The sequence below is a fragment of the Musa acuminata genome, chromosome BXJ2-5, assembly GCF_036884655.1.
Source record: "Musa acuminata AAA Group cultivar baxijiao chromosome BXJ2-5, Cavendish_Baxijiao_AAA, whole genome shotgun sequence".
NCBI lineage: Eukaryota > Viridiplantae > Streptophyta > Magnoliopsida > Zingiberales > Musaceae > Musa > Musa acuminata.
In genome coordinates this window covers 10,850,030-10,873,802 of record NC_088342.1, presented here as the reverse complement: position 1 = coordinate 10,873,802, position 23,773 = coordinate 10,850,030, and the positions used below count along the sequence as shown (strand labels likewise).

General features: G+C 40.7%; 2 protein-coding genes and 1 long non-coding RNA gene across 4 annotated transcripts; 2 read left to right on the top strand and 1 right to left on the bottom strand.

Moving 5' to 3' along the window:
* Positions 1-5,515: 5,515 nt before the first annotated feature.
* LOC103985002 (protein CHAPERONE-LIKE PROTEIN OF POR1, chloroplastic) lies at positions 5,516-9,242 on the bottom strand. The gene is made up of 5 exons (XM_009402606.3): positions 9,103-9,242; positions 8,840-9,003; positions 8,648-8,751; positions 7,359-7,803; positions 5,516-5,912 (listed from the first exon to the last, which is right to left on the bottom strand). Exons 2-5 carry the CDS (start codon positions 8,989-8,991, stop codon positions 5,762-5,764), a joined length of 852 nt encoding a protein of 283 aa, XP_009400881.2. The 5' UTR covers positions 8,992-9,003; positions 9,103-9,242; the 3' UTR covers positions 5,516-5,761.
* Positions 9,243-10,944: 1,702 nt separating this feature from the next.
* LOC135612485 (GATA transcription factor 6-like) lies at positions 10,945-12,754 on the top strand. Its single transcript, XM_065108849.1, has 3 exons — positions 10,945-11,211; positions 11,399-11,751; positions 11,849-12,754. The coding sequence occupies exons 1-3, from the start codon at positions 11,061-11,063 to the stop codon at positions 12,602-12,604; spliced, it is 1,260 nt and encodes a 419-aa protein (XP_064964921.1). The 5' UTR covers positions 10,945-11,060; the 3' UTR covers positions 12,605-12,754.
* Positions 12,755-14,288: 1,534 nt separating this feature from the next.
* Positions 14,289-23,654, top strand: LOC103985000 (uncharacterized). 2 transcript variants are annotated; one of them, XR_001977869.2, is made up of 4 exons: positions 14,289-14,367; positions 16,035-16,216; positions 21,795-22,238; positions 22,346-23,654. It is a non-coding gene; the product is annotated as an uncharacterized LOC103985000 (long non-coding RNA). The 2 variants fall into 2 exon arrangements; XR_001977868.2 differs by lacking the exon at positions 22,346-23,654 and having other exon boundaries at positions 21,795-22,313.
* The last annotated feature ends 119 nt before the right edge of the window (positions 23,655-23,773 follow it).

Sequence of the window (23,773 nt, the reverse complement as noted above, 5' to 3'; positions counted from 1 at the left end):
AGCTCGGAGACCAAGCTCAGGTGGTGCCACCGCCTGACTGGGGCGGTTGCACCGCCCAGCCAGAGCTCGGAGACTAGACTAAGCCCTGGGCAGTGCCACCGCCGACCCAAGCGGTGCCACCTCTGGCCAAGTAATTTGGGTCCGAATGGGCTGATCCATTTGGCCCAATTTGGGTATGTCAAGAGCCCAATTGCCCCAAGATTAAGTTAATGGGATTACCTCCTATTTCTAACTTAATCATCGTGCTAACTATGAATTTCTTAAGACATTTACTGCAACTTGCTCCAGTGCGTCAATCGCTTCTTCTGGCGAGCTTCCGGCGAGCTTCCATCGATCATCCGATGAACCTTCGGTGATGCTCCTGCGGACTTCCGACAAACTCCTGGACTTGCGACGATCCACTTGGCAAGTTCCAACGAGCTTCTTTTGGCAAGCTCCTGGACTTCTCGGATTTGTTCCCGTAGAACCTCCAACAGCCGTCCGGACTTTCGTCGAGATCTCGAACTCCCAACGTGATCATAGTCTTGACTCCGGCGTAACTCCTACTGCATGTCTTTCTTTCATCATAGTTAATCCTGCACACTTAAAACAAAACTTCGATCGAGACAATTATTCCTAAGCAATTAACCAAGTTGTCCGGCATGTCATTGGTCCCTCAACGCTTCGTCCGATTATTCGGCGCATCGTCCTCTCTTGCAGTCTATTGCCTAATCGGCTAGTTGACTCAGCAACTCCGATATCCTTGGCACAATACCCGCTCTTCTTGGCCCGTTGCCCGAGTCCACGACCCAAAGCCTTTTGTCGATACGTCGACCGATCCACCGGCCCGACGTCCAATCTTCTGACATGTTCCTCCGGCACAACAAGATTTTTCCTGCTTTAATTGTCTCATCCATATCGAAGTATCCTATATCACTCAAAACGCAGATTAAAACATAAACACAATTATCAATTGATTTCATCATCAAAATACGAGATTCAACAGAAGCCACTTGGGGTCTATAAATGCCCTAGTTATTCCTGCATGGAGTAATAGGAAAAGTGAAGAAAAACTCTATGTTTTTAGAGTTGAAATCTCTTGTAAAGTATAAAGTTCCTCCTCGTAAAGTTTAGAGACTATTCTAAAAGAGAGTGTGAGGGAAGCTTTGTAAAAAGGGGGTGTAAAGGTTTTCTCCCGAGCCTACAAAAGGAGAATAGAGTTTTAAGAAGGAGGTTGATCTTCATCTATTAAAGGAAGATCGTTAGTGGATGTCGGTGGCCTCGACAGAAGATGAATCAATGGAGTAAATGTAGATCATGACGACTGAACCACTATAACTCGGTTTGTATTCACTTCTTACAATTTATATTTACTGCAAACTGACATTCTTTACTTATTTTACATCCACTACACTTTTTCGTATGCTTTCAAGTTAACATCTTCCGAAACGGGTTTAATTGCAATGAGATTTTAAACTGATGTAATTTTTATCGCTATACTAATTCACCCCCCTCTTCATAGTACCGACTCGTTCTTAACACTCAATGGATAAAATATATGGATTTATGGGTGGGGTTGATATTTTAACGAATAATAATATAAAGTGGCTCATGAATTTAGGGAACCTAATCAATAAAATTGTTGGAGGGTAATACATAAGACTAAAGTGATTTATAAGGAAAAATATATTTAACAAAATCAACATGACAACACATAAAAATTGTTTTAGATCAAAACATTTAAAGACACTTTGATTAGTTAAAATCCAAGAAAAACACATGATTTTGATTTTGACAGTTTATTATTGTTTTAATCATTGATAACTTATATACTTAATAACACATAATTTACTATAGTAAAACTATATCCAAATAGTTTATAAAATAGTAAAATCATATTAAGAATTAGAGTGAGCATGTGATTAATAAGATAAGTTGATGTAACAAATATATGAAACTAAAATTGAAGATATAAATAAACTTGAGTAAGGAGTATGAGATAGTGTTTGGATGATGTATTAACGATAACATTCTATAATCCCATTACAATCTGGAGTATCTTGAGGGGTGAGAAAATAAAAGATTTTATTGGTTTCAAGAAAATTATGAAGCATTTGAAATTCACCATCGTTATGGAAAAAAAAAGAAATAATAGATCATTCAAAGAACTTTTCAATAATAAGCTTGAATTTAGAAAAAAAATACTTTAGATTTTTCCTTCATGGGAAATAATCACATATATTTTATGAAATGGAAGTAGTTAAATGAATCATTATATTATATTGGTGAAGGACCCTATATATTAGAATATATAAGTTCAAAAGGTGAATTACTTGTGAGAGATAATAAGAGATTATATAGAAAATATAATTTTATATATTTTATTATATTTATATGAATGATATGAAAACGGATAACAAGAGGATAATAATAAAAGTAAAATATAAGAATGAACAATATGATTTAAAACCTTAAAAAGGAAGGATGCCCTAATCGTTTAGGTCAAAATCGATCCTTGATGGGGATTAAAGTAAAGATGGATTTGGATAAAGATGGTACAATAATTGGTCACTTATAAATTTCATCTCTGTACCCTTGCATGAGATGTGTCTTTATATTGAGATTCTTCGTAATAAAAGAGTTAGAACTTAATAAAAAAATTATTAGAACATAATTTAGAGATAAATATTATATTCTTTATATCAAGTGCAAAAAGACTTAAAAGGAAGAGGAAGGTCTGTAGAACAACTTATTTTGAGACTTTTATCATTACCTCTCATGATATTATCTAAACTATCATAATCTTCAGATAAATTATTCAAATCAAACATAACAAGCTTTAAAATCAACAAGTCAATTTAATGGGGTTGAAAAGAATTGAATAATAGAGTAAGCACATGATGGTAGTAATAAAAACTGAGTAGGATATGTAGAAGAATATTTAGAATAAGATGGATATTAAGACTAAAATATCTATGAAATAATAACTTACAAGGAACAATATTTTTTAGCAACATCGACTTGCATGTTACCTTGAGAATGATTATTTGGACAGTTGTTTTACTAGTTGTGGATCTTTCTTTTATTGTTAGAATTAACTTTATTAGCAAAATCGATGATGATAAAAGCAATATCAAAAGATGGTGACCATCGCTTATGATAAGCCTAGATTTTTATGAAAGTATATTAATAAATTCTTTAAAAGATATAAAACTATTACAAGTACAAATCATAGTCATGATTAACATATATTGTTGTAAGTTTTGACTTATACTTCGTGAGAGTGTTTTATAGAGGCAACATATAAAATGACTTGAGGAGAGATAGAACAATGATAGTACTCCTAGAAATATGATATTAATGGATTAAAAAATATATATTTATGACTGACAGCTTAAAGATTATTCTTTTTAATAGTATGTGGATGGCAAATGATAATATCATTTATATAATTCATAAGATCATCTAACCAATTAAAAGAGAATAAAATTAATTATGCCATGAGGTGTAATTTATGAGCGTGACAGGAGGTTGGGTTCCAATGTTAATGAAGACATGAAGACAAAAGCATTTAGTGTTTGGAATTACGTAAGATAGCATATGCAAAGCATCTCCATCTTACGCACGTCATTATATTTCATTCGTAAAAATGTTAACTTGAAAAGCATATGCAAACAAATTTAATCCCCCCAAAAATAAATTTTATTTTCCTTCATCGAGCTCCAAAACACGCTGCGAAATGACGAAGGCGGTGACGGTGGCGGCCGGCGGCGCCGCCTTGATCGCTGTGTATGACGTCGCTCACGTGGCGGAAGTGGTCGACGCCACAGGGGATGGCGATGGGCCCCTTCTGGTTGAATCCGTACTCCTGGGCCGCCGTGTCGAGGAGCTCCGCGAAGAGGGGGTGGTCGAGGTACGCCACCGGCACCACGAATCGCCGCTGCTCCTCGCCCTCCTGCCCCACCCTGACCGCCATGCACCCCTTGGGCGGCATCTCCGCGGCCGCCTTCACCTTGGCAGCACCGAGGCGCGGCATGCGAGGCTGCAGGAAGCCCAGCGAGCGAGGACGGCGATGGCCTCTGATCTCCTAGTTGGTGTTGCCCTGGAAGAGAGACGAGCGAAGGCTAGAGGGAGAAGGGCCAAGGATCGGAGCTGGAGATGGCGAGGCGGAAGAGGGTGAGGGAGGAATCACGGAGAGAGTTGGGAACGTTGGACATAGTCAGATGTTCAACAATACTTCGAGGAATGACGACGTTGTTGCAGCTGCTCGGCAAAGAGAGAGGCTAACGAGTATTTAAGATGGAGAGAGAGAAGGGGGGACGCAGAGGAATAGTTCCTCGTGTGGTTTTGGTGGAGAGGAAGGGCTTCGTTTCCTTCGCCACCAAGCGTCGAGGTGGCAACGGGATGAGAAGCTGCCGACCCCTACGAAGTCAAAACGGTTGGTTTTTCCGCGTCTTCGACTCCGTCGTCGGCGCCGGATAAATCCCAATGCATGAACTGAGGCGTGAGGTCAGCGCCAAGCCAAGCTTAGTAGTATACGTTTGCGCTGCACGTGCGGTGTGGTCAGCGATTAGACCTGGCTCTCTGGAACAAAGAAGAAGAAAGGCATCGGCTGCCGCACTTGGTATTGTTCTTTTCTCACTGAACATTAGGATAAGAAATAACAGAATAAATTCCTTTCCCTCATTGATTCTCGACTAGCTTTATTAATTAATATACAAATAATTTATTTAAATAGAGAAGCGTGCGGGTGAATTCAGGCCACACAACAGCCGCTAAAAGTCAACGCTTTTGATTCTTTTCCATTATCAACTTCCAAAGACAAATATTAAATAAGGGCAACAATATATATATATATATATATATATATATATATATATATATATATATATATATATATATATATATATATATATATATATATATAATGAAGACGTTGCTAGCGAATAGTAGGTGTGAGAAACGGTATTTAAATGCAGATTCTAACTCCATCTAATCCATCCAATTCTGATTCAAATATAGGATCCAAAAATAAAAAACATATGGTTTTTTAAATCTTATATTCTGATTTCTTGTTCTTTTGAATATGTCAAGGATTTTGTCTTGAAGTGTTCTAAAAGAGCCATGTTTTAAAGGACGATGAAACCATCAAGATCTGACATTACATTCAATTGCTTGTAATTACAAAAAAAGAATAGGAAAAATGTTAAATAACACATTTCAAAAGAGACAGAAGAGTTTCACAAAACAAATCCAAGTTAAGTTTCAGAACTCATCTACTAGCAAAGGAACCAACACCACCATGAGAAAACAAACGAAACCTCATCATAGCTTGCACCCGAAAACTTCTGTCGCTCAATTATGGCAAAACTAAGTCAAGCAAATCAAACCCTCAGATAAACTACGAAATATTTCAGTCTTTAAGGAACTTACGAAGATTGGTCATCTTAAAGATGAGAACACCATTTTCTAATTTCCTTCTTCCATGCAGAAAGAGAAACAAAAGTGAAACAAAGTCGTTGGATACCTATGGCAGTAACGCAAAGGCATGGAGGACGCATTTTGATAACTCATAGAAACAAGGAGGTAAATGTACATATCTAAGACCAACTACAACAAAAACAGCTGACATGCTAATCATGTTTAAGAGTATGCTAGGAGCAAAAACCACATTTATAGATAGCCAAAACAGCCAAAATTAAATGAGCACACTGCATGTGCAGAACCGCATGATGGTATATTTACTCACTTCCCTAGGAGTAAAAGGATGCCAATGACATAATTACCTGAGATAAGTCGAAGAAACCCAGAGAAGAATGTAACTCAACAGAGAAGTGCTCACCTCCAAACTCCTAGGGCCCTGAAGTAATGGTGGCATTACAGAGACCATCAAGAATGTGCCCAATAGCCATGAAGCAAAGAAAGCTCCAATCCTGCATGACTAAAACAGTCAGCATTAATGGGAGAGAGAAACTTTGTACTAGTAGGTGGATAAATGTGCAAAACATCCAATATCATGAAAGTTACGTCTACAACAAATGTGGCAGATAGCACTAGTTGAGTAGAAAAATGTCACCACACAACAATATATAGAGAATATACCATATAATAGAATTATTACACTTGTCTAAACCTCCAGCATGGCAAAGAGATTTTGGAAAAGGGAGGACAGATAGGAGAACATCACATCTGAAAGATATGTCTTATGAGAGCAAAATTTTTCAAAGGAGGTTTACCTCAAAAACCCAAAGGTCAATTTCTCTTATACCTATACAACTTGAAGAGGCCTACAAGCATATTTCAAACTATCACTAATTTATTATACGTTAATCAATTTACACAACATATCTATGAAGAAGTAAACAAACCAACAATGGATGTTTCTTAATGTTTAAAATATTTTGCTAGTACCTATACTAGATCCTTATCAGACCAGTACATACATATGGCACAACACATCTTTATACATCAAAAAGAAAATTAATTATTTATAATAAGCTGGTTACCAATAATACCTCGATATTTCAAACCATGGTGTCTATAATGACGGAGAATTTGTGCTTTGATTTTACATATTTCTCCCCAAGAAAACACTATTTTTTTCCAGATGTCCAAAATATTACACGATCCACATCTCCATGCTTAACTTACCATCTAATAAATGTTATGGAGAGTCATATTAATAATTTAATCAACAGATCCATTTAGTACAAAAGAAAATGCTTTTTCAACAAAAAACATCGAACAAGGAACTTTCTGCAAGATGAAAATTGTTTTTATTAAAAGCAAACATTTTGAATGCAAATGTTGATATTTGCTTTTATAATAGAAATATATCCTATTAAACACTCGCATAAAGACATTATCCCTCCAAGAAAGTGGAAAAGAAAAAAGAGCTTGTTACTCGAATAAATGGACAAGAGATCATAGCGTACCTAACACTGAAACTTAACAATGCATTTACTTGTCATAAATTTGTCACACTCGATATATATAAAAGGTTTAAGCCATAATATTCAGTATTTCAGCTGGTGATTTACCACCAAAACAATCTATAAGGTAATGCATGTGCCAAGAGAGATTTCTTTCCAAATAAACGATAGTGCACATAGACATCTCTATTGGATACATGCTGAAGAGTGACATAATGAAGTGTCACAAAACTACTATGTCAAATCTAAAAAGTCAAGAGCAGAAACACTATATAATTCCTGCAACTAACATAAAAACAAACAGATCTTCTCATCTAAGTTTATGAACAAGTTATAGATAGAAGAAAGGTACTAAAGAGACTGTCACCAAACAGTTGATTTTTAAGACTATTATATATCATGCTATGCAGAATCCACAAAAGTTCAATAATGAAACTGAAAACAGACCCATATAAGAATGCTCGCAAGCCGTTCTTAAGCCTGTCATATATGAAATATATGGATGCTATGAGCGAAATGGCCACTTGAAGTGTTGGCCCTTCTTCCGTTGGAAAGAGAACAGTGAGTACTCCAAGAACAATGAATGCAGCCGCGGTCTTCAAGATGATTTTCATGGATGGAGCTTCAAATCTACTTGTGACAGCCTTGACAACACGTGATTGTGTAACCTCCCTTACTTTCTTCTTCAAATTTATTTTTGGACTCCTTCTATCATATAAGCTCTGCATAATTATCCTGTCATGGGCTGATTCAATTGCATCGACACTTGGCTTATGTCCAGCATATTTTTTCACTAAAAAGTTTCTAGCAGCCTGAATTTCTTCTTCAGATGCTTCTCTGCTTATTCCCAGCCGCTTATATGGGTCTTTTACATGAATCCTAGGGAAGACAGCTGCAGAAAGAGATAATTAGACGTTGGTTAAAGAGCATAAGACCACTCAACCGGAACTACAGATTAAATGAGTGATGTACACAAGATAATAGACCACAAATCTATGATTTATACTTCTGGCACCAGGTTCTCACAGTCCATATCAGCTACAAATGTCTCCTTTCTTTGAAAGCTTTAGGAAGGAAAATAAGCTTTACACACCTATTTTATCAGTGCTAGATACTGACCAAGGGATTGATACTGGTGTTAACAAATCAAATATCCACATTGTTGTGGCTTGTCCATAACGTTCACGTTGGAAACTAGGCAACCTAACTACTTCAATAAAATCGAGCTACTACATATTGAACAGAGGATTGATAGTAGTGTTTAAAACGATGAAATATCCACATAGTCCAATATAGTCATATTGGAAACTAGGCAACACTTGCATAAAATGGAACAATCACAGCTGGTTAAATCATCCTACAGCAGATAATGCGTTAGAGCAGTTATCTAACACTGTTTCAACACAGTAACAATTACAAGATAGCACACATAAAGCTACTCACAATTAAGCAGATAAAGTCATAAAGATTCAGGAAGGCTACCAATTACAAGATACCATTTATGAGAAGCTGGATGTTTTCTGCGTCACTCGCAATATGCTGCCACCATGTGGAATTCATGTTCACAAAGTAAGAATTACAAATTAAAAATATCAAGCTATTCATGATAGAATAGACAAGCCTACTTAGGACAAGCATAATGATTTCTGCATTACTCATGACATATTCCCACATGTCGAATTCAAGCCAAAAAGGAACCGTAAAGCAACAAAGGAAGAAAGGTAAAGACATCTTACAAGGTGAATCTTCAGCCATATCACCAAAAGATGCATGCACCAATTTTTTGGTTATGCGAGGCCTTCTCAAAATGTACACTTCAGTTAGAGAAGTTCCATACTTGCTGGCGCAAAAGATGGCATCTTTAAGAAATCTACTCGAATAATTGAAATTAATGGCTCCCAAAAAATAGAAAATCATTCATGCATTACCTGTCCTTGGAGGACAAAAGTGTAATCCTGTCTTTAAATCTTAGATTGCAGGGCAATGGTGAAGCTGACCGACAAAAGGAATTTGATGCTCTTATAGGCGTCACGCAACAGGAAATCCTCGACGGATTAGAAGACAAACAAGACACGACCATATCTGCCAATTGCTGTAACAGAAGTCCTAGAATGAGATTTCAAAGACGAACAAAAGGCATACGCTTTGGCATCGACGGCGAAAGCGGCGCTGGAAGAGGGAGAGTAAGCACCTAGGGGAGGCTGCTTCTGAAGTTGACGGCCTGGCGCTGATGCCGAAGGACCAGGGGAGGCGGCGATGCGCAAGGTAAGACGCCGAGCGCGTTGCGAGGAATCCCTAGGCCGGCGCCTGAGGATAATTTTGATACTGGACCCGGAGTGGAATTTGAACGACCATCCAACGGATCCAAATCCGAAACCCGTTATATTTCGGATCCCGGCTCCGGGTATCTGGATCCGCGCAGAGGCTCCATGTCCACAAACCTTCGGATTATATTTAGGCGTTGTACATATTATATATTACGAGGATTTTTTTTTCCAAACTATTTCAAAATTAACATACATACATACATATATATATATATATATATATATATATATATATATATATATATATATATATATATATATATATATATATATATATATATATGTGAATCATCAAATATATCCTTCTCTTAAATATATGCTACTATTTTAATCGATTGCGAAAAGCTTGACACGAGGCAACATGTGAAAAGGAGTTGGGAAGAGGTGCATGTGAGATTTGGTCTCTGAATCCTTTTCCAATATTTGTTTAGGGTTTGGTTCAATTTTAATTTCCACCGCCCCTCACGTGAATTGGGCCACTTTGCCACTAATTTGGGCGGCGTCTGGTCCACCTGCCCGGGCAACGGTCGCGTGACGCGCGCTCGGCCCGAGCTCGGGGTAACTAAACGGACTAGACACGTGTCTGGCTGTTGCGTGGAGTCTACGTCTCGAGTCACGACGTCACCGTACGTAGGATGCGACGCTGATGATGCTTGGCGCATCAAGATTGGTGATAAACTATAAGCCCATTTTGCAGGATGAACTTCAAAACTTGGTATGTTTTTTAGATAAGAGATAAATGATAATGATGAGATTTAAACTCAAGATTTTACGAGAATTTATTAACATATTTATTAGCTAAATTAATAAAATAAGATAATATTATCTTCTGGCGCTGCACGTGTCTACACGTGAGCCTACTGCTGATGACGTTTAAATTTCGAACACCTGCGGTCCTTCGAGAGGGTCGACGCTGGCGTGGGTGGACCAAATGGAGCCGCCGGTTCCGAAATCGACTCGGACCGCCCACCACGTGACACTTTGTTTGACTCGGCATAAGCCGCCCGGTTCAAAGTTATTCTCATTCTTATCCGAAATGACCTGCCTGCCCCGTCTAAAGGACCCTCGTCCCAAAGGAATTCCGTCGAAGTGAAGTGGTAATGGAGTAAAATTACTGGAGGAAAGCCGAGTCAAAACGATATGACGAGTAAAGTGCCAGCCGTCGCGCCAGCAAAACGCGTCATCGAAGGAGATTTATTCAAAAAGGAAAAGAAAAGAAAAATCATGTATAGAAGTTTCAAAAAGGAGAAACGAGATGTCCTTACTAAGATGCCCTCGAAATTGGAACAAAATTACTGGATGGGGGGGGGGCTGGGTGTGGAAAAGAACAAGGTAGGGGTAATGAAGAGCTGCAGGAGTACGAATGGAGTCCCATCACCGCAGCAGACGCTCGAAAGGATGAAGACAGCCTCGGGGCGCAACGCTGGGCTTCTTCTTCGCTTCCGCATTTGATTCCTTCTCTCTCCTCTTTTGTCCGGATAATAATATACACGGTTCGTAGATGACACCAATCCACCATTGGCAGTGGCACTCCCGTGGTTTAGGTGAAGAAGGATGGGTAGAATTGAACATCGAACGCTAATCTTGATGAACTACAGGTCACATTTGAATCAAGTCTCACCGCTCGTCACTGGATTTCAATAGAAACATTAGAATTAGCAGTAGTTTCTGAGACAAGAGCGGGTGAAACATAAAGAAGCAAGCGCGTCCTGGAATTTTGAGTTGGCCATTAAACTGAGAGAAAAGTAGTAGTAGAAAGGGTAAACGGGGACGAGGAGGAACAGGGCACTGGTTCCGCCCACGGACTTGTGGCAGCCATTCAATGCACCGCCGAACGCTCATCCCTTGTTCATCCAGCTTCGAGGCGGCCTCGTCTCTCTTCTTTGGCCCTTGTTCCTTCGATACGCTGCCCCTTCGCGCTCCCCGGCCCGCGCCTGTCCCGCCCTCCGCTTGCTCCCACTCCTCTGAGGTAGGTTGAAACCGGAGGAAACATGATAAAAATCTCATCTTTGCTGGAATTGATGGTAAAGATGGACTCTTTCTTCTTTTATTTTCCATCTCTGCTAAATTTCATCCTAGAGTCCGAACCTCTCGTGTTTTATTCTTCTTTTCGGCGTTTAAGAATGGAGGTTTTAGGAAAGTTTGGTGGGTTGCAGGTAGAGGAGGGAACCGACATGGAAGCTCTGAAGCCTAGTTTAAGGATGGAGAATATGTACGCAGCGCAGCAGCTGCTGCAGGACCAAGGGGTTTTGAGCGAAGAGGCATGTTGGGTTGTCGAGCGGGGGAACTATTTGGGCGAGGGTTTCGCGGTCGACGACCTCCTCAACCTTGGAGAGTTCGCGGAGGACGAGATGAAAGCGGAGGAAGCCGAAGTGGGCGGGAAATTCGAAACGGAAGCCGGAGCTCAGCAGACGGAGCCGGAGCGCTGCAGCTCGTATTCGTCCCCTCCTTCCTCCTCTTCGGCTCTCTCCTTCGAGCTACCGCCGCCGCCGCCTCTTTCAGATATCTTTCCAGTGAGTCTTCTCCTTCGGAAGGGTTCAAAGTTGGGATTTTTATATTGAGGGACAGATTGTTGATGCATTCTGAGTGCTGCTGTTTTGCCGTCTGCAGGCGCATGACGCTGAAGAGCTGGAATGGGTTTCTTACATCATAGACGACTCCATCACGGAGTTCCCCCCGCCGTGCTCTGGGGTTGCACCCCTCGCCCGGCATGAGAACCGGCACCCCCGCACCGCCGCACCGCAATGTCAACGGCCCTTCCTTCTGGGCCCCAGCGTCTGCGCCCTCTCTACGGAAGCCATGGGCATAGTGAAGGCCAAGCGGAGCAAGCGCTCGCGCAGCGCCACCGCCGCCTGGTCAAAATCCGGCCCTGTCCCCTTCGCCGACACCTCCTCGTTCTCCTCCGCCGACAACAGTACCACCACCTCCGCCGCCTCTTGCTCTTCTACCTCATCATCCTCCCCTCTCCTCGTGCACGACCAGCCCGCTGGCGGCTTCGACCAAAGCTTCCTCATTTACGGCCACCACCCGCCGCCGCGCATGAAGCAGACACCGAAGAAGCGCGGCCGAAAGCCCAAGGTCCCGCCGTCCGCCGCACCCGCCGCCATCGGCGAGCGGCGATGCAGCCACTGCGGTGCCCAGAAGACGCCGCAGTGGCGGGCCGGCCCCCTCGGCTCCAAGACCCTGTGCAACGCCTGCGGCGTCCGGTTCAAGTCCGGCCGCCTCCTCCCGGAGTATCGACCGGCTTGCAGCCCCACTTTCGTCAGCCACATGCACTCCAACAGCCACCGCAAGGTCCTCGAGATGCGCCGGAAGAAGGAAGAGGACCCCATCACCGCAGCCGCGCCCCCCGTGGTTTCCTTCTGATTCCGGTTCGAGTCTATATGTCGGACTCCTACTTCCGTAACAGTTTGTCTGTAACGGCTTGTTTATTGGTAGCGGTTTAGATGCTTTGGGTTGTATGTTTCTTTAGCTTCTGTAGCTTTGGATTTACTATTAGCATCTTTCTTCCTTTTATTGGGCTATACACAGTGAAACTATTAACTAAAATTTCTACGTTAAAATTCATTTGGAGCTCATTAATCCACCATAAAAGAGTCACCTCATGAGCAGTAAAGATGATATCACAACTCATTTTGCATGTGATAGCACGGTAACTCTAAAACTACCTCCTTACTGCAGACCGACGCAGATTCCATCGTCTAGCTTCTCCACCAGATTACATTTGTTTGCGTACTTCAACTATTCCCAGTTTCTCCACCAGAGTGTAGCAGAAGAGGGTGATGCTTGACCTGCAGCTCGGAGGAAAGCTCATGGTGTGATGATGATTCCTGGATGGCGAGCAATGTGCAGCAGCAGGTGGGGGGGTCTTACCACCATCTTCTACCTGAAAAGCTTCGAATGGACAGCGAGACTGCCTGCTGCTTACCAGGTGATGGATGATTCGTCTCAAACACACTGATCCAAGAGCTCTTTTGGCCCTTCCCTGTCGACTGCTTTTGATGATGGAGATGTAGCACAGCCTAGACGTCGCATTTGCTACAGCTTGTTCTATATATATATATATATATATATATATATATATATATATATATATATCTGTGTTCTCCTCTTCAGTAACTTGCAGCTCTACTAGCTGCAATGATCATAGGGAGGTGTGCTATGAGTCACACAAAGGCTGATGTGCCGAAAGATGGCGTACGGCGTGGGTGATGGTGTTCACCTTTTCTTTGTATTGGTTTCCCTTTAATTTCTTTTCCTTTTCTTTTGATACAATTACAATTTTCGTATTTGCACCTCCAAATCTAAGTTTAGTGTGACAGACTTCGATTGAATGCTTTACCGGCAAACATCAAGAACATATGCAACCTCATCCTCCAATAGGATGTATCCTTTACTGCCTTTGTCTGTATTCTGCTCGTCCCTGTACGAGTCATTGCTGCAATGCCAATATTCCTCTCACAAGAGATTGAGAGGCTGTGGACTCTTGCAATGATTGCATGCACCATCGTCCAAAGCAAGTCGTCCACTCAGGACACTTAAATCTAAATAACACTTTCCTCAACTTATTATGTTGGCATTAAGGAGTCACAAAACACTGTTGATAAAGCTACAATGATGCATTCACCAAAGAGAGAAAAAAAAAAGATATTAAGTTCGAGGGGAGGGAAGAACAAAAGGAAGTGGAAAGAGCAGCAAACTAAAGTGAACCAAATGATGTTGTCACACTGGATTCAATTAATTGGATATATTCTACATTGTTATATCATAAACTAATACAATTTTGTTAGTATTTCTTATCCTAAACAAACTTCTGTAGTGGAAATAATGCATCAGTTGACAAAAAAGGTCAATAATACATCAATGGAAATGCTTCATAAGGCAGACGTTAATACCAATATTCCACGTGTTGTTGAATTATTGGGTATATTCGGCTTCTCTATGTTTGTGCTAAATAGCCGATCCACGGAGTAGCATTATCAAACGAGAGAATAATTATGGGCCGTCGGATTGCGAATTCCATAGATCATAAAGGAGTTTTGTGGGGTAGTGGAGATTGATCGTGAGGGTTCGATGCCGACCCCCATCCTCTTCTCCTGCTTCTTTCCAATCGTCTGCGTCTTTCTCAGGTACGAAAACTCTCGCCCTGAATTTGGAAGCCTTTGAGTCTTACCTGTTCAGCGGATCTGTTCCTTACGGTGGAAATGTGGATCGGCAGTCGTGGATAGATTGATCAAGGTATCCGAGATTTCATTGCGAGGAAATTGATTAGAAATATGGGGTTTTTCTGGGGATTCATTGCTCCGTGTGATCATTAGGCGCTTCTCTCGGTGATAGACATGGAGGCTTTATATCACATTTTGGTTATGGATGATCAACGGACCATCCTTAACACACCCCGGTCCTCAAAATCGGATTTTTGAGTGTTGGCTAATATGAGACCAGGTGGAGTTTGTGAGTTTGGGGGTTTCGGGTGTTAGCATGGTCAGGGCTTTCATCCAACTCAATTTAATTTAATTAGGTTGTGGCCTTGCAATTGATGTCGTAATTAGGGAGGATAAATGATATGAGTGCTCCAGGATCTCCATATGCTCATGTAGTGGACTTGTCTTCCATTGGCTTCTAAGTTTCAAATGGTATATATTGAGGTTTTTGTATCAGTCCTTGCCAATACAGATTGATCATTTGGATCAGGTCCCAGAATCAGATATCATCTAAGTTTCAGTTCTATCCAGGATGAACATTTTTTGTTAAAACCATTGGGAATCACTGGTACAGATTGATTTAAACAATAAAAACCACTGGGAGCATCAAAATATATCCTGATTATTTTTTGCCACTAAAAATTTTTATTATTTAGTGGCATCTTTTAATTAAAAATTATCAGTCCCAGTTCAAATTGCCAAAACCATTAAAAACTGGATTTAGCCCAAACTTGCAAAACCACCAAAGTTGTTGGAACTGTCACTTTATAAATTTATATATCTTGGTCTCCTAGGTTTGAATTGCTTGCAAATTTTGAAAAGATGGCCTAATATCAACAAGTTTCGAGTGTCGACATTGTTCTAGCAGTAGATAACATGAGGTTACTATTTCGGGTGCTTTTTAACTTGGGCATAAAGAATCTATGCAAGGCAGCCAAATGTCTGAAAAATATAAGGTATTGGTGTAGGAGCAATGCTGATGGAGGCTATTATCAACTAGAGAATTTCAAATTTTATTTAGACTTGAAGGAATGCCCAAATTAATGCTTCTTGAAATTTTTGCCCTATCAAGCTTGTTGGTCCCTGGTAACATAAATAGAGATTTTCAGTCCATTGGCAATGCTGATGAACATGCCTAAGGTGCAAGGCCCACTGAGGCTGTAATCTTCTGCCTCACCTAAACTAAGCCTCAATGACTTTGAGAAGGCATATGCGCCTCATAATAAAAAAGCAGACCTATGGTTCTGATGATACTTAGAATTGGATTTTCTTTGTAAGGACAAGATACTTATTTATTCTGTTAGGATTTTCCAAGAGTTGAAAATAAGAGAAACTCACAAAGGGACAGTTTGCCTTCCACTTCTTTTAGCTAGAAGGCAAGAAACTCATCTTATTATGTTGTTGCTACTCAGCCGTTTTTTTTCATTAGCTTTTTTTTACTACTATTAATTAGTTTGATAGCTTCTTAGCCATCCCTCCTGATTTTTAACCTTTTGTTTTAATTGTCATATTTGCTTATGTTTGCAATTCTGAAGAACAGATTTTATTCAAATAGCAGTTGGACTAATATGAATCAATTACATGATGGACAGTGGATGCTTTTTCTACTGCTATATTTTGAGAAATCCTAGTGAACTAGAAAGAACTCAAGCCTAAGGATCTTGCAGATGTCATAAAGACTTGATCAATGAGCTTCGGTTACCTGTTTCTGATTGAGATAACAAGTGGATCGTTGTATACTTGGACAGCAGCATGAACTTGCTTGGTTATTGCAGTAAGCTCTAAACTGTCCTGATTCTATCAATCCTAACTTCTGCTTTAGTATGTGCTGCATCTTGTGAACATCTCAACCAGTTATCTTTCACCTGAACATCTGGCGCAGGCTCATTTATAAAATTCATGAACGAATTTAATGCATCAAGCATAAGATACCTAAAGTAGGAAATCTCCTTCCACCATATCAAGTTGATTTAGAACAGAAAGAGAGAAGTAGAGAAAGATAGAGAGAGAGAGAGAGAGAGTAAGAGAGGAGTTAGATTAGTTTAAGATGTCTAAAGTAGGAAATCTCCTTCCACCATAGTAAGTTGATTTAGAACAGAAAGAGAGAAGTAGAGAGAGAGAGTAAGAGAGGAGTGAGATTAGAGATTAGAGAGGAATGAAAGAAGTTAGAAGAGAGAGGATATAATTTTTTTTCATTTCAAATCTGAAGTGTCTTATTCATTGACAAGCTCCGGTAGGGGCTTAGGAGTCTTAGTACAATCAATGTAAGCAATGATTCCCAAGAGTAACCTCTTAGGTAACATATACGTCTCTTAGAAACTCAAAATGTGATTTCGATGAGACCTAAATAGCTTTAAGATAATTTATTACAGCTGAGAAGAAAAAGAGTGCACTTAGTACAGATGTAGAGTTCCAAGGTTAGCACATAGAAAGAGCAAAAAACTCTTTAATTTTTCACACAACTCTTAGAGTTTATAGGTCAACTAATTAATAATTTTTTAGTTGATTCTTTTTTGTAGAATAAACTCTTATGAAATCCTTTATAAAGGTATATGGTTCTCCGTCATTCTCTCCATGTAGAAAAGAACTCGATCTCGACGAGTGATCTTGCAAGATACTGGTTCAATAAGTTTGACACAAAGTTACGAAGTTCTTTCAAAGTAATTCAAGTAGCATCAGAAGCTAGACAATCATGTCACTTAACAAAAGTGTTGTGTGATGATAGTAGCAGACATAACTAGGTGGTCATAAAAAATAACCTCCATGTTATCCTTGTGTCATGGGAGAGTCGGTGCTTTCGGAGGATTATCACCTGCAAGAAAGGTTTTTAATCTCGTACCATATTAACGTATCGAACCTTGCTCAGTACAGTACAGTATGGTATCGGAGTACCAAGTGGTATGCCAAGGCGTACCGAGCGATATGCTAAGATTCTAGCGATCGGATGCAGGTTGGTTCAACCATAGCGACCATCAGATGTGGGTTAGTTGACTTGACACAATCGGTTAGGACCCGTGACCCGCAAGGTGCTGTAAGACATGGGATCGGCCCCGTCCAACCCTTGGGCCGCGTCGATGCTCTCCATCACCTTCCATGTTGATACCTACCGCTTGGTTGCCCTCCTTCGTCGTTGTCGCGTCCCTCCCAGCGAACTCCGTCACCCTCCCACGCACATGTCCGGCCTCGAGACGCACAACCCCATCCCTCTCCATCACTTTCTCCTTTCTTCTCTCTCTCTCTCTCTCTCTCTCTCTCTCTCTCTCTCTCTCTCTCTCTCTCTCTCTCTCTCCTCCCATCACCTTCCGCATCGACGCCCAATGCTTAGTCTCCCTCCTTCATTGCCGCCACGTCCCTCCCAACAAGCTCTGTTGCCCACCCACGCACCTATCCCATCCCTCCCCCTCGCTTTCTCCTTCCCCCCACCCCTCTCTCTCTCTCTCCTACTCCTCCCATCACCTTTCGCGTCGAAGCCAGTCGTTTAGTCACCCTCCTTTGTCGCCACCGCATCCCTCCCAGCGAGCTCCGCTACCCTCCCACGCACCTATCCGGCCTCGAGACACACAATCCCACCCCTCCCCCTCGTTTTCTCCTTTCCTCTCTCTCTCTCTCCTGCTCCTGCTCCTCTCTTATGATCGAAATGATGGGTTCTGCACCCTGACTCCGAGATCTAGGAAGAAGAATTGTATTGGTAGCGAGCGGTCCACATGCCGATAGGCTGGTGAACCGGTACATCTCACTTGTATCGGGTTGCACGGTGCGAAATAAAAAACGTTGCTTACAAGAACACTGGTAGACAAAGGAGGCTCAAAATTATCATGATATGGAATTCAATCCTCCACATTGAGAAATGGACTAATATTTAAGTCAAAAGGCAAATCAAGCATATATGCATTAGATCTCAGTTTTTAAATAATGGGGAAAGGATCAATGGCTCAGGCATGCAACTTCTTAAGTGAATTTTTGGGGAATCTTTTAGGGTGAATGTGAACCAAGACATATAATCACCAACTTGAAACTCTTGACTCTTATAATATGCATTGACAACAAGTTTGTAATTTGAATTGCTCAAAGCAATTTGATGTTGAATCTTATTATGATATGTTAAGTAAAGGAGTGAGCTAATTCTAGGACAACATCAATGGTACATTGGATTTTCTATAAGGGTGGCAGTTTAGGAGGTAATTCCAAAGATATGACATCAAAAAATTCATTTAACAAACATTTAACTTCATGAGTTAGGTCAAATGTAGTGTAAGGACTAGAAATTTTTCTAGCAATGGTGGCCCCATAAAACTTGTCATTTAAACTCTCTACTTTAAAAGACTTGGGGTCTCTATAAGTGGAGATCCTTAGTGGTTAGGGCTTGTGGAAGGGATTTGAGAGTTCTTGATTTGTCATTTTTCAATGGTTTCGTTGGTTGCATGATGATGTTTTTACCTTTGTACCGAAAGACAGATGTTTTCTCTCTCATGATTGGTAACATAGAGATCATACAACCAAGGTCGACCTAGTAGAATCTGGGCAACATTTATTAGTAGAACATCATAGTAAATCTCATCTTTGTAATCACCCATTTTGATTGGTAACAAGCATTTCTCAATCACGCATAAAGTGATTTTGCCAGCTTAGGCTATTTTAAATGATGTCCAATATGACTCTACCTTAAGGTTTAGTCTTTTGATAGTATATTTTGAGACTATGTTCATAGTGCTACCCCCATGTATAACAAACTTGCAAGTTCTCTCCCCGCTTTAGATAAAAATATGGAAGCTACTTGTGCTATTTTTTTCATTGGAATCACTAGCAGTAGAGAGAATGATGCGGATAACATTAACATGGGCTTCTTCAATTTCTAATTCATTTTCATCACCCGAGTATGGTTCGGACTTAACTACTTGATCTACTTCCTCGATTTGATTCTCTAGTTCTTGTTTTAAAGTAACTGTACGTTGAAGACAATAAAAGGTCATATGGCTTCTATTATGATAGTAGCAATATTGGATTGAAGAGAAACTAGTTTGAGAATTAGTGATCGAATGAGTTGAATGATTCATGGTTAGGACTAGGGATGTTACTTTTGAGAAATTTTTACCACCCTATTCTTTTTACTTTAAAAAAAAAATTATATTCTCTCTAGCTTCCATATCATGGCAATTCTTGGAAAATAAGATATGTCTATATACAGCTTGTATTCTTTAATGTATAATATCTAGTTTCATATACGATATGAGAGAAAGATCAAGTCTTTGGGTCAGAAGATTTTCACATTTACCAAATCCCATCTCATCAAAAACATAGTCAAAAGATATCATTTCACGCCATTAATTCCCATCTCATTTATGTTTGTAGTTTAGCACCTAAAAACTTCTTGTACAGTATCAGACTTGTTTCTTCACCATTCTGAAAACAAAGACTTGGACGGCTGAGTTGCTGAATTGAGCAGCTCACTCCATGGTGGAGAAGAAACAGAGTAGACTAAGACATGGATTGGAATGAAGGCTTGTGGTGATGATCTGTATATTACACCGACCCCATGAGTTTACTTGGCAAGCATCACTTTCTCTGCTCATCCTGTTGTTCCATATGGGGTAATAGAGCAAATGATGGACGAGACACCATGTTCTTTATTAGAGAGAAATTTTTCAAAGATTAGCCTTCTGTCTCTTTGTTATCATGTTGAAAAGTCATCGCAGATAAATAGACGTTAAAGGAGTATTATTTCCTAAACAAATTCTCCTACATCTATATATAAATATTAGTTTATCAAGAATATACAAGAAAAGAATCATTCATTGGGGCTTTAGTAGCGAACTCCCTTGTCATCAAGTCACCAACTTCCTTGACCTTTTAAGATTGGACAACTGCTAGCCCCCGTACATGTGGTCTTATGACTTTGAGGAGACCTGTGTTTTGGATAAATAGTCACTTAGGCTTAGTCACTATGACCCCCTTTGCGAGGAGGCACCCTCGAAGTTAATGGAGCTATTTTTTCCAAGTTTCTCAAGATAGCCCGAATAGCTTGAGTTCCATAGAGAGGGTTGTATCTACTTTAAATGGATTTAGTCACATTGGGCATGTCGGATGCTTTTCTACTTTAAATGGACATACCACGTATAATGAGGATGCGCTAGTGACATTGGGTATAACTGATGCATTATGCGCAAAAGAGATGTTCTTGTTGCATTTGGTGCTTTATATATTTTTGTATTTTCAATGGATGAATAATGAGTAAAGGGTTTCCTTTTCCTTGTGTGAAGCGCTTTGAATGTTTTGTTTTGTATTGGACAAACACATCATGTGCAAAAGAAATGCTCTAATTATGTTGGGTGACATGACGCAATTAGATCTTGCGTGTATTTATGTTATTAGTTTTAGTACAAGTGATCAAGGGAGGAGGAGAAAGAGAGAGATATATCGAGAGAGATGGGAAGAAGCCACCGTCGTTGTTGTCGGAGGAAGACGTCGCCACTATCATCAAAGGAAGACGCTATCAATGTCGTTAGAGGAAGACGTTGTTGCTACCATTGTTGTTAGAGGAAGACACTGTCAGGGAAGAAGGCTGCTATTGTCATTCATTCGCCAATGGGAGGAATTCTGTCGCTATGCAAAAATGTAGTGGGAAAGAGAGTTTCTCTTAGGGTTCTTTCTCGCACATGGTTTTCGGCTTTCTGCGATAGATAACTGGTTCAAACAAACTAGTTTTCTTGTGTTTGGTTCGACTCAATCTCGATAGATAATTGGTTCAATCAAACCTTGGTTTGACTTAGGCTCGACCTAGCCTAAGTTGAACCAGGCAATCGCTCGGCCCACCCAGCACCTAGGCTTAGGTGATTGCTTGGACTATGCCTGAGTGAAGATGCCCGTCCAACCCAATAGCCGGGTTCTTGGGCCTCGTCTCGTCTCAGCTCACCCGGGCACTTGGGGGCAAGAACTTAGTAATTTACTGTGATATGCTAGTTTGGTTTGTAGGGTGTCTACCTCATGTCTTTCTCATGCATTGACAAGCTCCATTATTTATAGGGGTTTGGGAGCCTTAGTACAATCAATGAAGACAATGATTCCCATGAGTAACCTCTTAAAAAACTTGTATGCCTTTTAAACACTCAAAATGTGACTCCTAATATATTTAAATATTTTTAAGCTAATTTATTATAGCTGAGAAAAAGAAAAATGGTGCACTTGATACAGAAATAGAGTCCTAAGATTAGCACCTAAAAAGAACAAAAGACTCTTTCAATTTTTCATACAACTCCTAGAGTTTCTAGCCAACTAATTGATGATTGTTTTTAGCTGATTTTTTTACCTAGAATAAACTCTTAAGAAATATTTTCCATCAAAAACTCTTCTTCTAGGAACTCTTGCTTTACCAAAGGGACAGCACAAATGAGATGGACGGTATTTAGATACTCTCAGGTTGCTCAACAGCATTGATGGCCTTGCACTGATGAATTCTTCTGGTTTTAGTCCTTGGTGCTTTTGCAAGATGAGGAAATTAGGACACAGTTGTTCCGTGGGAAGGCGGCCGTATTAAAAAGAGATACAAGTAGTTGAAACATGTGCTTTGGAGTTACATGATCTGACTGTGTCAGTTGCGAGGAAGAAACCAAGCAAAATAGCAATGGCATTAACCAAGAAGAGAGAGTTATTGCACCAAAGAAGAGCACTGATGTAGAAAGACAAAGGTGACAAGAGTGTGCTATCAGTTGGTCCCACAGGGCAAAGAGGCTCGGCACTTCATTGTTACCGTCCCCTACTCTCTGATACCATGGCAACTGATAGCAGCTCCTAGAATTCTTGTATGTGAAGTTTGCTGGATCTGTTACTTGATTTGGTGTTTCTTAACAGCTTATGTCAAGGGTTTACTGTTTCTACTTGTTCCTCTTTGGTTTGCATCATCTTCCAGTGGAGTTCTCATTCGTGTGTCACCCTTTTGGGCAACGTGGAAGGCGACGCGGTGATGGCGCTGTCGGATTTCGACTACCCCTCCACATCCATCTTCATATGCCTAATGGATCCAAGTGATGAAGCAAATCCAGCTCAGGAGGCAAGCTCGTGATGGCATCCTCCATATCCATCTTCATATGCCAAATGCAAATGGATCCAAATGATAAAGCAAATCCAGCGCAGGAAGCAGTCTCGTGATGGCATGCAAAGCGGGGAAGAAGCACGTGAATGCCTTTGATCCTGAGAGTGGCTTATCGTTGAAAACCCCACATGAACTTTCACTACGGACGGAAGCCTTCCACGTTACGCAGATGGCTTTTGCTCCTCATCATTTATCATCTTCGTAGCCTTTAAAAGCAGGGAGGGAGCTTTGGAGCTGTGTGAGCTGCAAGTCATACCACACATCACATGACAGGTGGGCCGAGTGATTAGATGGCAGGAGCAAGAGTGGAACACTGCTCGAGTCTTGGCTTCCTCTGCTGTGGCACCATTATTAAAGCTGAAGGATGGGAACTGAAGAGAAAACCATGTGCTCGCATGTACGCCACATGCATCAGCTTCCCTCCCCATGGACAGATGAAGAAGATAACTTCTCAAGGGTGGCGCCGAGAGTTTTAAGTTGGAAAGCGACGCTTCGCGGTGTTCCAGCTGTGAAAGAGCAGCTGGAAAGGAGGAAGACTTCCTGTGCTTTGAGCTTAGCCGTCGTCAATGGTGGGTCTCTCAATCTCCAAGTAGCTTGTTTCCTGTCCGTTCTTGGAGTAAAACCAGCAAGCTTTTAGGATTATCGGTGACAGTCATCAGATGTAGGTTGTCGTTCCGAGGTACGGAGTATGAAATCAATCATGCTCGTTTCACCTGCTCCGTTATTGTTGCGAGGGTGAGAGATGTTTGTGAGTCACGAGAGTGTACCCTTACTGCCAATGGACAGAAGGGTAATGTAATGAGAGGTACCACAGCCGATGTCAGCATGCAACCAACGTGGGATGTTCTCCCCCATCAATCGCGATTATTGTTATTTAGCACTGCCTGCTATTTGATCTGTCTATGGATCATTTAGGGGATCGATGAGCGTGTTTCTTACGTGTAACGAAGGAAAAAGATCCACCTGATGGGTGGAGATTAATACTTGTCATTGGAGCTCGTAGCAGGCATCATCCTGCATTTATTTCTCGTGTAGCTGATGAAGAAATGGCAGCCATAATGCCTCCTTTTATGGATATGATTGACTGATATATCTCATATGTACGCCTATAATCCAGCTTCTTGAACGATGGTGTATGTCCTTAACATAGTGTTACTTAGCGTAGCTGAAATCATATCATGTCTTCGTACACCATAATCATGTCACCATGGTGAATTATACGATAACAGGAACTTATTAGCATAT

Bases quoted from the DNA above. Each gene is read 5' to 3' on its own strand.
- LOC103985002 (XM_009402606.3), bottom strand. From the start codon at position 8,991: ATGGTCGTGTCTTGTTTGTCTTCTAATCCGTCGAGGATTTCCTGTTGC. The intron at 8,752-8,839 runs GTAATGCATGAA...CTTTTGCGCCAG, and splicing joins CTTTTGTCCTCCAAGGACAG to CAAGTATGGAACTTCTCTAA. The intron at 7,804-8,647 runs GTAAGATGTCTT...CTCTTTCTGCAG, and splicing joins TATGGCTGAAGATTCACCTT to CTGTCTTCCCTAGGATTCAT.
- LOC135612485 (XM_065108849.1), top strand. From the start codon at position 11,061: ATGCACCGCCGAACGCTCATCCCTTGTTCATCCAGCTTCGAGGCGGCC. The intron at 11,212-11,398 runs GTTGAAACCGGA...GGTTGCAGGTAG, and splicing joins CTCCCACTCCTCTGAGGTAG to AGGAGGGAACCGACATGGAA. The intron at 11,752-11,848 runs GTGAGTCTTCTC...TGCCGTCTGCAG, and splicing joins CTCTTTCAGATATCTTTCCA to GCGCATGACGCTGAAGAGCT.